The following is a 12,593-nucleotide window of genomic DNA, read 5'->3' on the forward strand; positions in this document are numbered from 1 at the left end:
GAACGAGTAAACGTAATCTAAAATTGCAAATAAACATGAGGCTTCTAAATATGAAGAGGAGTTCTAGTCTTTATTTGAACAGACTTATCGCCACACGCGAACAAGATCAAGAATTGGGGCACTAATTCACAGCAAGTGACCTAATCGGTACACTTGCAGCAAACAATAATGTCTGTTTCACGAGGAAAACAAGAACACAATAAAACTCAAACCCTAATGAGAGTGGCGGCGGCTAATTATAGAGTCTTGGGCGTCACCCTTCCTGGATGCGCCCCCAAATGGGCTCTAAGATGATACACGGCCCAACGGACCAAAAGACGTTGTCACAGCACGCTGGCAGATTTTGGACGCTGAGTTGTTTCGATGATTTCTGTTGACTCCGGATGAGTTTTGATGTAAAACTAAAGCCATTGGTTAGCTTATCAAATTAGCTTTCTAGGCATGTATGGACTGTCGAAAACAGAGTCCGTATACACCCTGGACGTTGATTTTACCCGGGACTGCTCCTAGATTCCAAGGTGGACTCAAACTTCATTTGGGCCTCTACCTCGGTGACTCGAACCGGATATGCTTTGGGCCTCCTTCTCGATTTGGACACCCTTGCTAATATGCTTGGCCTCCATGTGATTCTCCAAGCATGGTCGTATGCATGGTGGTCATGTCCTCATCATCCTCCCCTTCTTGACGAAAAGTCATCCTCGATGTCAATTGTACTTGAAGTCGATCTTGCACATCATGAAGACAAACGATTTTGTGAAAATAATGGGAATTGACGATGTCATGAGGAAGAATATGACCACATATCCAAATTTGCAGCATGTCGTTTCCTACAAACATGTAGTCTCCTCGATTGAAATGCACATGATCTTTGTCAATACCATCCTACAAAAAATTAGTACTAGCAAGAAACATATGCTCCCCTTCTTTGGATTTAACTTGTGTCCATAAAGCAAGACTAGAGGAATATGGCATGACAAAAGTATTGATTTTATGGTCCTCTAATTAATCACAATTTTGCCCAATAAAAGGAGAATTCAGATGTTGGGTGAAACAATTACACAAACATCTAATTTCAACACAAGTGCAAAATGGTATTCATTTCCATGTGCTTCAGTATATGTTAGAGGGGGTATTTATAGAGGTCCTAGCCTTCGTAACTTGTGTACAAATAGCTATTTTGCCCCCCTATTTATTCAACACAACCCCTCTAAACTACAGGGGCGAAGTTGTCTTTTTACTCTTCGAGACTTCATTCTTCACGTCAGCTTATCAATTTTCAAAGTTGCTTTCATCAAGGATGTCTTCGCATCCTCCAACTTGAGAGTTCTTGTATTGAATCTTGTTGACTTTACGCGTTCAGCGAAGTCCAAAATCTATCTTTGCTCTTGAATCACTTCGACACTTTTGCTTATTTCGAGCGAAGTCAAAATTTCTCCTTTGCTCTTGAATCCTGCAAGCAAACTTTGACATAAAATTTTGGTGGTCAACTCCAGACTTTCAGGGCTATGTTTTCTGGCGAAGTCAAATCCCCAACATCAGATTTGTACAAATGTAAACTCGTTGTACCATATATTATCCTTTGTTGTTATATTTGCCAAAAGCATGATATGTATGTCTAGAGAACCATGGCAAATCAGCATACGCATAAAGTTTCTCCTCCAAATAACTGAGATTACATAGAACATCAAATTCAATGTAACCCAAAGTATTTAAAGAAAACAATAATTTCAGCTAATCAACATCACTAGCATTATGAATACCTTGTCTATTTTCAGTACAAGTGCTCGATTTGAACCCACATATAGCATGATCATTCATTAATGGTTGCATGGGTATAATAGAAATATCATCATGCGTGTCATCTTTATCACAAGGAATATCAAGCAAATCTTCTTGTGACAAAGGTAAAATAAGCGAAGATTCCACTAATATTTGCTCTATCATAGCATGATTGGTGAAAAAATTCAGCACATCAAGAGAACTCTCACCTTCCGTGAGTTTAGTTTCATGGTCCTTACCTTTGCTCTCATTGTTAGGAGTAATAGGTGATGGTTCCGAACTTTCACATGAGGCTGTAAGCACCTCATTTTCTGTCACATCATCCTCGCTCTTGTGTACACTGTCCTGCAAAAGGTTAGGCATACCACGAGGAATAACAGTAGACTGATATAGTTGATGCATCTCATCATTTGAATTAATTACAGAAGATGGATTAACAAAAAATTCTCTCGTAAGAATTTTCATATCGTTCCATGTGTGAGGTTTATCTGAAGAACTTAAAGAATACCACCAAGTTGATGTAGAATGTCTCAAAACACTAATTGCATTTTTAATCTTCCTCCGTTCACACATATAACATTGTGCAAAAATATTATCTATTTTAGTTTTCCACTCAATGTACTCATCAGCCCAATACCATCACAAGTATGCGGGGAAGAAAGAATAGATTAACTTATGGGAGATGTAGCAGCAATAGTGCGAATCTCATGCATCTTCGATGTCTCATATCAATGAGTATTGTAACCTGTCATTGTTAGCATCAAACAAGAAAACACACAAGTATGTATTCTTATCATCTATTAGGATGTGGTCAAGGAGTAAAGTTACACACTCTCAAGCGTCTTACCACGCGCTTGTAAGTGTTCTCACCAAAGCAATAGGTGGTACAATCAGCGTCTGGTTGTTATACCGTTGTAGCTTGAGTGTAACAGTTGCAAAGGTGAACCTGTATTTGGTCAGAAGAAAGTGAAGCTTGGACATGCACAATATAGTAGGAAGGAATAACAATAATTTAATTCAGAAAATGTAAGATTGAAAAGAAGTCCTAAGCTAGTATATGTCGCCGGCCCAAGCAACAATAGAACCTAGCACAATGACTCAAAGGATGCCAGCACTTCTGAATTTTTTTCACTTCAGTTTTTTTTTTGCTCTTTCTTTTTTTATTCTTTCTTTTTTTGTTAGGTGCGGCTTTTCCTTCTTCTTTTTGTTTTGCACCTCTTTGCCTTTTTCTTTTTTAATCAGGAAGTGTCGCAAGAAGTTTACAATTATATCAAGGCACTAACTACGTGCACAGATCGTCCAGCTGCTGAACAATGGACTCCACAAAAAAAAAAACGTGACAGTTGATAGCGGAACTTCTTTTGTTGTATGTTTCCTACAGCAGCTAGAATCGAAAATAATCAGAAAATCACAAGGACAGCTCAGCTTCCTTATCTAAGAAGCACGTTCAGCACAAGCCTTTTTATACGTGAAAACAAGGATCAGATAAATATTTGTACTATGTGTCTTTCTCAACTTAACTTATTCTTTTCTCTCAATTTGCGCACGTAATAACCAAAAGGATGCAAGCTTTGGCAAAAAGGAACAAACTTTCACCAAATTGAAGATACACGGTGGTGCACAAAAACACCAGTTCAATCGAATAGGGCAAGAACAAGACTAGACACGACGAACACAACGACGCGGCAAGGGACGACCGTGTCTTTACAACATTGCCAGACCTAAACACGTTACTATTGCAGAGGTTCTTTCTAGGCCATCACCAAACCTATCTTGACAAAGAGATCTCCGTGGTCCCAAATTAGTAGCGTGGAACAATTTGTTGCCACATATTACTAATATAGAGTTGGCCCATGAACAAGATAAGTTTTGTTAGAATTTACATCCAAATGGAAAATTCTCGGTGAAGTCACATTATCAAGCATTATTACATAATATTGATATCCCAAACATTAACAAACTCATTTGGAAAGTGAAAGCCCCACAAAAAATAAAATTTTTCCTGTAGTACCTACGACGAGGAGTTATATTGACAAAGGATAACCTAGTAAAGCGCAATTGGCCTGGTAGTAAAACTTGTTGCTTTTGTCACAAAGAAGAGACAATTAAGCACTTGTTCTTTGACTGTCGGTTTGCTTGTTCAATTTGGTCTTTTATACATGTTGCGACAGGTCTTTTAAAACCCCACAATATAGGTCATATGTTCAATGGCTGGCTAAGAGGTGTCAACATAGATGTCAACCTTTTACTCCTGCTAGGAGAAGGTGTGACTTGTTGGTCTATTTGGCTCAGCAGGAATGATATTGTTTTTGAAAAGAAAATTTTTGTTTCTCCTGTGTAGGTTATCTATTTGGTCAGTAGAAGCCGAATTTGCAGGATACAGTTATAACGGTATCACAAAAGTTGACACATGTGGCCAAGGATTTTTTTCTCCAGGCACATGGGTGGCAGTCTAATTTACGAATTGATAGTCATTAGATTGTGCTAGATTTCTTCTCTTGCTTTGGCTATGTGCCTCATGCCAGAGGCCAGAAGTTGCCTTCTTTGGCTTTGTATCAACTCGATGTATTGCTTCTGAGGTTTTAATAAAAGCTTCCTTTATAAAAAAATGCTCAGTATAGAAAAATTTCAAGCTCCATACGAAATGTGTTCAGCTCAACTAAAATAATATTGCAAGCCCGAGAAAACATTAAAGCTAAATCTCTACAACTAAATCATATGGATTGTCAACATCTACTTGGCAGGACCAAAACACTCATGCGATTCATATCCGGTAGGCAAATAATCACCGCATGAAAACACTGGAAGGCAAGTAAATAAAATGGAATAAAACTCAAGGAATCATCGGCAGGCAAATAATCACCGCATGGAGACACTGGAAGGCAAGTAAATAAAATAGAATAAAACGGAAAGAGAATTATGGGAAGAGAGGAATTTATTGGAATATCACCACGCAATGATTATGATCGTGATCCAAATCTCGTTCGTCGTTCTTCGCGTTGCGTGTTGACAACAAATATTTTTTTCCCAAAAAATGAATTATTGTCATGCCTCATGCGGGTTAGGATATTATAAGTCCGAGTATACATGTTTTGGCAAGGCAGAGCATAGATAAATTCAATTCGATGCCTAGCAATAAATTTTCAGCCTTTGAGGCAACTGATGTTTGTCATAACTTTCAGACAACAAGCTCCAAGCCTAGCTTTTATTTCAGATTCATTACGATAATGAATGTGTTTCTAGACATTATCATGGTATAATACACGTGAAAAATTGAATTGATATATTCTTGATTTTGACTTGGCTAACAAACATCTCAGTCAATTTATGTTGCACCCGTTGCAACGCACGAGCACTCATCTAGTAACAAGTTCTAAAACTAATTTAGACATAGGCTCTAAATGACCGTAAAGAAGACACACTAAGGTTTATGTTTGAACATCTCTGTTGACGCTGAATTGGATCATACACAAGTAAGGGCTAGCACACCGCGGTTGCAAACAACCTTGATCGTAGCAAGAACGCAGCGGATGGACGAAACCGAGTGAGGGGTCGGTTAGGCCAATGTTGAGCATGTTCTTCGCCTAGTAGGCTCCAAATGCCTCCTAAAAAGATCCGTTCGGGGGGAGCACGTGGAGGTTGTCTTAAGGTTGGCAAGGCCACCTAGAACGCCGTCAAATTTCACCAGAAGACGTGACGAACAGGAGGTAGAGAGAAAGTAGGGCAAAAGGGACGATTGAAAGTTGGGATCCTCAGTCAATCGTGATCCTCTCGTATAGAGGGCGGGTGGTTTTATCGCAGTAGGAAACAAGTCCAAAAATGCGTTCTTCAAGTTTTCCACATAAAAAGTAGATCAAAAACCGATTTGAAAACTAAACCGTCTTGAACTCAGCAGACAACCTGGCCTGGCTGGTTTGGAACCCAGCTAAGCTGGTTCTCATGGGCTCTAGGCGCTGTGGCGGGGCCGAAAACAGGGGGCTTAGCCGACTCTGTCTAGTAGAACCGGCTTAGCCGGCTTAAGAGCCGACCTAGCCGGTTTTGTCTCGGGGCAGGCGTCATCTCCTCTTTTTTTTTGCTTGTTTCTTTGTCTGCACAAAATATTTTCTAACACCTTTTTTATTAAATAATTGATAACATAGTCTAATTTCTACGTGCACACTTTTGGGTGTCAACAATCTCGTCAAGAAAACGAGGTTAATTTTGGATATTTAAGTAAGATATTCTCTTTTTCTGTGTAAGGCCTTTTTAGAACATGAGAATTTTTCTAGTTCTATATTTTCTTGTCAAATTGAATTAAGTTTATGAAATTTTATTACAACTTATATTGTACGTGAGATTCACGCGTCACACACCAACAAGTAGTTAGCCTGTACTGCCTCTGTTTCCAAAGAGATGTAACTAGGGTTGCATGCCAGTTAAAGTAATTCACGTTGATTGAGTTTCTAGTAAATAATATTCACATATATTACTTCAAATTAATTTATTATGAAAATGTATTTCGTTATTAATCTAATAATATTTATTTTATATTATAAATATTTATAATTTTTTATTTTTGATTGGTCAAATTTGATATACTAAAACGTGACATTGTTTTAGAATTGCATTCTTTTGCGGAGGAAGGAAGTAGAAAAGAAAATAAAAGAAAAATTACGAGGATTGCCATTTGTCAAAGGCCCGGGACCGGTACGTGGGATGCGGCGGCGCAGCGAATCGAAGAATCTCCCCGGTCACCGGCAAGTTAGCACGGCCAGAAGTTCCAGCAGGCGGTGTGGACTGCGATGCCAGTGCGTGGATTGATTCCGACATCCTGAAGGATCGAGGGTGGAGGTGAAAGATGGAATCTGACAGCATCCATGGGAGCCTGAGCTGCTGCTGCCTGCCTGTCTGCCACCAACTCGGCTTTGTTATCCTGGTGCTCATCCAGTGTGACCTACTGACCTGTGAGTGTGAGTAATATTTTGCATATTTTTTAGTTTCTATATGTCTGAAATTTTTATTTCTACCTGTTTGGTCGGACTTGGGGTAGGATACTAGGATAGAGGGAATTGGGGAAATAAGGCCAAGTATCTTTTTCTTGTTTTCTAGAACAATCCTTACTCCGGTCGCTGTCGTGGTCTTATTTAACTCACGGTCCTCAGCGATGATTTTTGATTTGGCAGGAATTGCGTTGAATAGTCCTCCAGTTTAGTTTTGTGCTTCCAAGAAGACCAAGAACCTTACAGATCCATCCCCCTCCCCTCACCCACCTTTTGGAAAACCTCCATGGCAAATTCATGGAGGATTGCAGCGGCGGGGTGGGTCATAACCGTATTTGGTTGGTACCTGTCGCCCATCATCAACTTGCTCCTGAACAAGATCCTTTCCAACATCGGCTTTGATGCCTCGCGAAAGCTTCGCGAGCTGGAGATTCACACTATCGCAGAAATGAAGCAGGTGCTGAGGGACATAGAGGAGCAGAGGATGCAGAGAAAAGCGAGAAAAGAAAGATCTGCTGTGAGCACACTCGACTTACTGGCCAAGGATGTGAAGTCAGCCTTGTACCAAGGAGAAGACATTCTGGATCTCATCGATTATTACCAAATCGAGAAGAACATCATAGGTGACGGTGATTCTGAGCCACAATGCCGCAGCTGGCTGAATTGGTTGTTCCAGTGCCTCTCCAAAGCCATCAGGGCTTGTGTTACCTGTTGCAAGGGGAGTTGGTTGGGGCGATGCTTGCGCACCACCCGAGCTGCTTTACAATTTTTGGCGCTGAGCTTGTACCCAACTGTGCGATGCATGCAGGCCACCCTACACAGATCAGCTGTGTTGCTGCCAGTTTCTCGCGTGCCCTCAGTTTCCTTCATGAGGAGGCTCCATTGCTGGCATAAGTCCATACTCACCTGGTCCACCAATGTAATTGAGATTGCCTGTTCGTGCCGGGACTGGTCCTGCGACACCATTGTTGGCAGCACATGTTACCAGGTATCACCCTACTCTCATGCCGAGTTCCAGCTACAAGAATTTTAGCAACAATGTATTTTCTAGTTCTCCCTTTGTTCTGGATAAATCCATTTTCTTGCGAGGTCTCAATTCAGACTATGTTTTAGCGCTATACAAGAAGGCAGTACTCCACTACGGAAATCAAGTTTGTATGTTTTAGTGCTATACAAGAGATTATGTAGTTTGTGATATGGTAATCTTGACTTTTGTTTATCTCTGATTAAATTGAGTAGAGTTCATCATCATAAAAGCACCACTGTGTCTTCTTGGCAGCAAAAGTGCAAGCTTCATTTATTACTTAGAGTTCCAGCAGAAGAAACCCCCAGTGCGTTAGCATTTTTCTTGAACAGACCCATAGTGGCCCATTTTGCATTAAGAGGAAGCAGGAACATGATTTACAACAGCGGTTCCAGTGTGTTAGCATTACTCTCAGGATCAAAAGATTCAACATTTACAGCATCCAAGCTTTAGCTTCTCTGCCAATACCTGACAGATAGTGTCACGCGTTTAATCTCCGGTGCGGCAGAATAACCGGCAGAGGCCTATCTGGGCGTCTGAGGGCCGGCGTGAGCGGCCTGATGGCCGGCTGGAGTCGGCGGGTAGTCGGCTGTGGCTGACTGGGCGGCGACCGGGCTGGCTGGGAGACGGCGGGCTGGCAAGGGCTGGGCAGCAGCGGCTGGCTGCTGTGCGGGCGGTGGAGTTGCGCGCAGGGGAGAAGGAGAGAGGCGGCAGGGAGAGAAGAGAGGGGGAAGAGATAAGGGTTAAACCCTAAACTTGCTTGCCTTCTCATTGCTGTTCTCCCTCATATATATAAGGGGGTTTACAATTGCTAATGGGCTTGGCCCATGAACCTGGCTATTCATCAAAACCGAATCTATAAACGGCTGGGCTTATGCCCCTCACTAAATAATTAGCCTGTTGCCTTATTCGGGTGTCTCCTTCTGGCGTATGTCTTGCCGATCATGACAGATAGCTTACCGTGACATAGGCCATAACTTAATACACAGATAACAGAAAGGTGTCAGAAATAGAGACGGAAGCAACAAGCTTTAGCTTCATTTGTTACTTAGTGGGAACATACTTGCTGCATCAGAGAGATGCAGTTCTATAAATGAACCCGTAGACACATAAAGACATAAAGGGATTTGGTATTCTAACTGAAAAATAAATTGGGTTGCACACATTGCTAGAACCACTTATATTTTTAATCAGTGACAATACTCATTATAATCTGTTGAGACTTGCTTCTTGCAGGAGGATGGCATTGCTGTAGATTCTTTCATGCCTACTATTGCCAGATGGCACTTGAGGAAAAGAATAAAGGAGCTAGAAAATGTTGTCACCGATGCGCGGAAATGTCCTCTGTTGAAGCAACAAAGCAGTAGTGGATGGAATGATATTGGCAACATGAACAGGAGAAGCATTACATCAAGTACTACACGGAAAGTGTTTGGTCGTGATAGGGAGCGTCGTATGATACAGAGTATGCTTCGTGAGGAACCAGATGATCACGCACCAGGCACTAGTAGCAGTAAATGTTATTCTGTGATTTGCATACATGGCATTGCAGGGTCTGGAAAGACTACACTGGCACAATATGTTTGTGACCATGAAAATGAAAATAAAGAGAAATATTTCAACCCAATCATGCTCATTCATGTTTCTGAGACTTTCAGAGTGAATGATATACTTCATGATATGCTTGAGGCGATCACTGAAGATCGGCACTCTGATATTAGTGGTTGTAAAGCTCTGCAAGCAAAGTTGGTCGATAAATTGAGCGGCACACGTTTCTTATTGGTACTGGATGATCTTTGGGTCAACGATGAGAATCACCAGGACCTGGAGGAGATACTTTCTCCCTTCAATGTTGGGAAGAGAGGAAGCAGAATCCTGGTGACTGCCCGAAATAAAGAGGCAGCTTTAGGTGCTAACAACCTTATTTCAATATCTGATTTGGATGAGGAACAATACTTCTCAATGTTCATGCATTATGCACTAGACAGTACAATTTTTGATGATCGAAAATACATACCAATTGGGCGAAAGATTGCTAAAAAGCTACACAGATCACCTATTGCAGCAGTAACAGTGGCTGGGCAGCTTTGGAGAAACCCAGATATCAGTTTTTGGGAAACAGCCGCGAGACTAGACTTATTGAATAAGACAAAGGGAGCTCTGTGGTGGAGCTATCAGCAACTTGATGTGGATGTCAGGCGATGTTTCGAGTACTGCAATATTTTTCCCAGAAGATATGAGTTGGAACGAGATACACTAGTTCATATGTGGATTGCACAGGGCTTTGTTAAGGCAATCAATGCAAGAGAGCAGGAGGATGTAGAAGACGTGGGCCAGGACTACTTCCATGATTTGCATTCATGTGCATTTCTTCAACTAAAAAGGAAAACTAGTTCTGATATTGATTCCGGAGAGTACTTCACAGTTCATGATTTGTTGCATGACTTAGCAGAGTCTGTTGCCGGCAGCGATTGTGTTAGAATTAACAGAGGTGTCATAGGACAAATTCCTAAATATGTCCGGCATCTTTGCATTGAGTCCTACAATGAAGAAGCATTCCCAGAGCAAATTCTGGAGTTGCGAAACTTGAGCACTCTAATAATGTGTTATTCTGTCAAGAAGATCAGTCAAGATGATTTTAAGTGTGTGCTCATGCGTCTAAAGAAGCTGCGGGTGGTGCAGTTGGACGTCCAATGGTTGGGAAGGATCCCAGCATGCATAGGGGAACTAAGACATCTGCGGTACCTTGGTATTTCTACACCCCCTCCCTGCGACATGACTTTGCCAACTGAAGTTACCAAGCTTTACCATCTCCAGGTGCTCTCTGTGCCACCTAACACCCTTTTGCACTGTTCTTCTGAGGAAAAAATGTCCAACCTTATCAATTTGCGGCACATGCTCACGTGGTATGGCTTGAACTTTCCTAACATAGGGAGGTTGACATCACTCCAATCTCTTTATCACTTCTATGTTAAAAATGAGATGGGATATGAAATACAGCAGCTGGAACACCTAAACAACCTTCGCGGCAAGCTGTTTATTGAATGCCTCGAAAATGTTCAGAGCAAGGAGGAAGCTCTTCAAGCCAGGCTAGCTGACAAGGTACATTTAACAGAGCTGACACTGCAGTGGGGCGGTATTGATGAAATCTCCAGAAGGAAGCAAAGCGCAATAGAGGAAATGAGGAAGGTATTCTTTTCTCCTGTGACACCTGTGAACGTGTCAGAATGGAAACACCATCAGAGATGCCCCCCAGAACTTCAAGAGGAGGTACTTGAGGCACTCCATCCACCATCCCAGATCACGTCGCTTTGCATCAGAAACTATGATGGTCAGAGATACCCACGTTGGTTGTCAGGAGAACAGGACACTCGAGATTTGAACAGCACAGATGTTTCTCACTTGCAATATCTTATGTTCTGGGATTGCAATGGTTCATGTATTCCCCCGAAGATTGGTAAGATTTTCGTTCATATCTTTAGGCTCACAGTTACAGGCTGCAGTTGGACCTCTTTGCCAGATAACTTGGACCATCTGGAATCACTGAAGGAACTGAACATCCAGGAGTGCCCAAATATTGAGTCACTGCCGCAACTACCCCGCTTCCTCAAGACGCTTGTACTTTCTCAATGCAACCGCTCTCTTACAGATAGCTGTCGGACCAAAGGGCACCCAAATTGGCAAAAGATAAGACATATCACTGAGAAAATAATTTCTTAGGAAACCCACATTCCAACTGCAATTGTGGCACTAGTTCTCAGTCACATGCAAGTTGGGCTTGTATGGTTTCTACTCCATCCTGTGTTTTCACCAGTAGTTTGTCATTGAAGCCATGTTTCATCATCATTTGTGAATGGTAACACAAGAATGTGAAAGAAATTGAATGGAACAGTTCAATATTGTCCATATTCATAACTGAAAATGAACAATCCAGAGGCCACAATTGATGAGCTGCACTGTTTTGCAATCTTTTATTGCAGACCTAGGGTTAGGAACAAGACCTCTAGGAACAAGCAAGGCAATTGGCCTGCTCATGGACTGATGCCTGATGGAGAAAATTGGCTATTTGCCATGTTCAGGATTATCCCATGTTTGTGTGTGTTTACTCTTTTCCTTGCAACCATCATTTCACTAACTCATGAGGACACAAACTTGGCATTGTTTCACAATCCTTTTAAGGATCTTCCCATTGTAAAGAGGAGCCACGAAAGCTCTAGCTGTTTCCACTTGACCGTGAACTAGGCGGAATACGACTGTAGTCTTCTGTTAAGTTTTACTGTGGAATTAGTAGGATCTTCAGCTCTGTGATCAAATCTAACTGCATACACAGATATTAGCTATGAGCTGTAGTCTCTAGTTTGGGAATGGAATTGTTTATTTCTGTATTTAGTACAACCAAGTGTGTTTTCTGCTTGATTACAGTGGTGACAGACCTTGTGCAAAAATGTTTGCTGATTGTTCTTGTTCTTATTCTATTTTTGACTATTTAGTGTTAGGGAAGTTGCCATGAAAGGAGTACTAGTACTACATTGAAATGAGCTATTGTTCTGTTTGATAATTGATCAACTCTGGGAGTTTTCGACTGCCTTTGAGAGAAGTTTGCTGATATATAGACTTGTCTGGAGAGTACATTGAAATGAGCTATTGTTCCTTACATTTCTTTGGCTTTGTTTTTCTCGGGCAGAAAAAACTAGGAGTTTCCTCATCAGTTCGTCTGAAATGACGACTCTCCAGAGTTGAAAAGGGTTGACCGGCTCGCATATTCCATTGGCAGGTATATATGATGACGATCGACCATTCAATTCTGATGA

The 12,593-nt window shown here is 41.5% G+C and overlaps 1 protein-coding gene across 2 annotated transcripts; it reads left to right on the plus strand.

The window, feature by feature from the left end:
* Positions 1–6,463: 6,463 nt before the first annotated feature.
* On the plus strand, positions 6,464–12,293 carry LOC136516856 (disease resistance protein RGA2-like). 2 transcript variants are annotated; one of them, XM_066510350.1, is made up of 3 exons: positions 6,464–6,728; positions 6,942–7,746; positions 9,019–12,293. In XM_066510350.1, exons 2-3 carry the CDS (start codon positions 7,045–7,047, stop codon positions 11,500–11,502), a joined length of 3,186 nt encoding a protein of 1,061 aa, XP_066366447.1. In that variant the 5' UTR covers positions 6,464–6,728; positions 6,942–7,044; the 3' UTR covers positions 11,503–12,293. The 2 variants fall into 2 exon arrangements, with proteins under 2 accessions (XP_066366447.1, XP_066366446.1); XM_066510349.1 differs by having other exon boundaries at positions 6,464–6,722.
* The last annotated feature ends 300 nt before the right edge of the window (positions 12,294–12,593 follow it).

This window comes from Miscanthus floridulus, chromosome 17 (assembly GCF_019320115.1).
Source record: "Miscanthus floridulus cultivar M001 chromosome 17, ASM1932011v1, whole genome shotgun sequence".
Lineage (NCBI taxonomy): Eukaryota > Viridiplantae > Streptophyta > Magnoliopsida > Poales > Poaceae > Miscanthus > Miscanthus floridulus.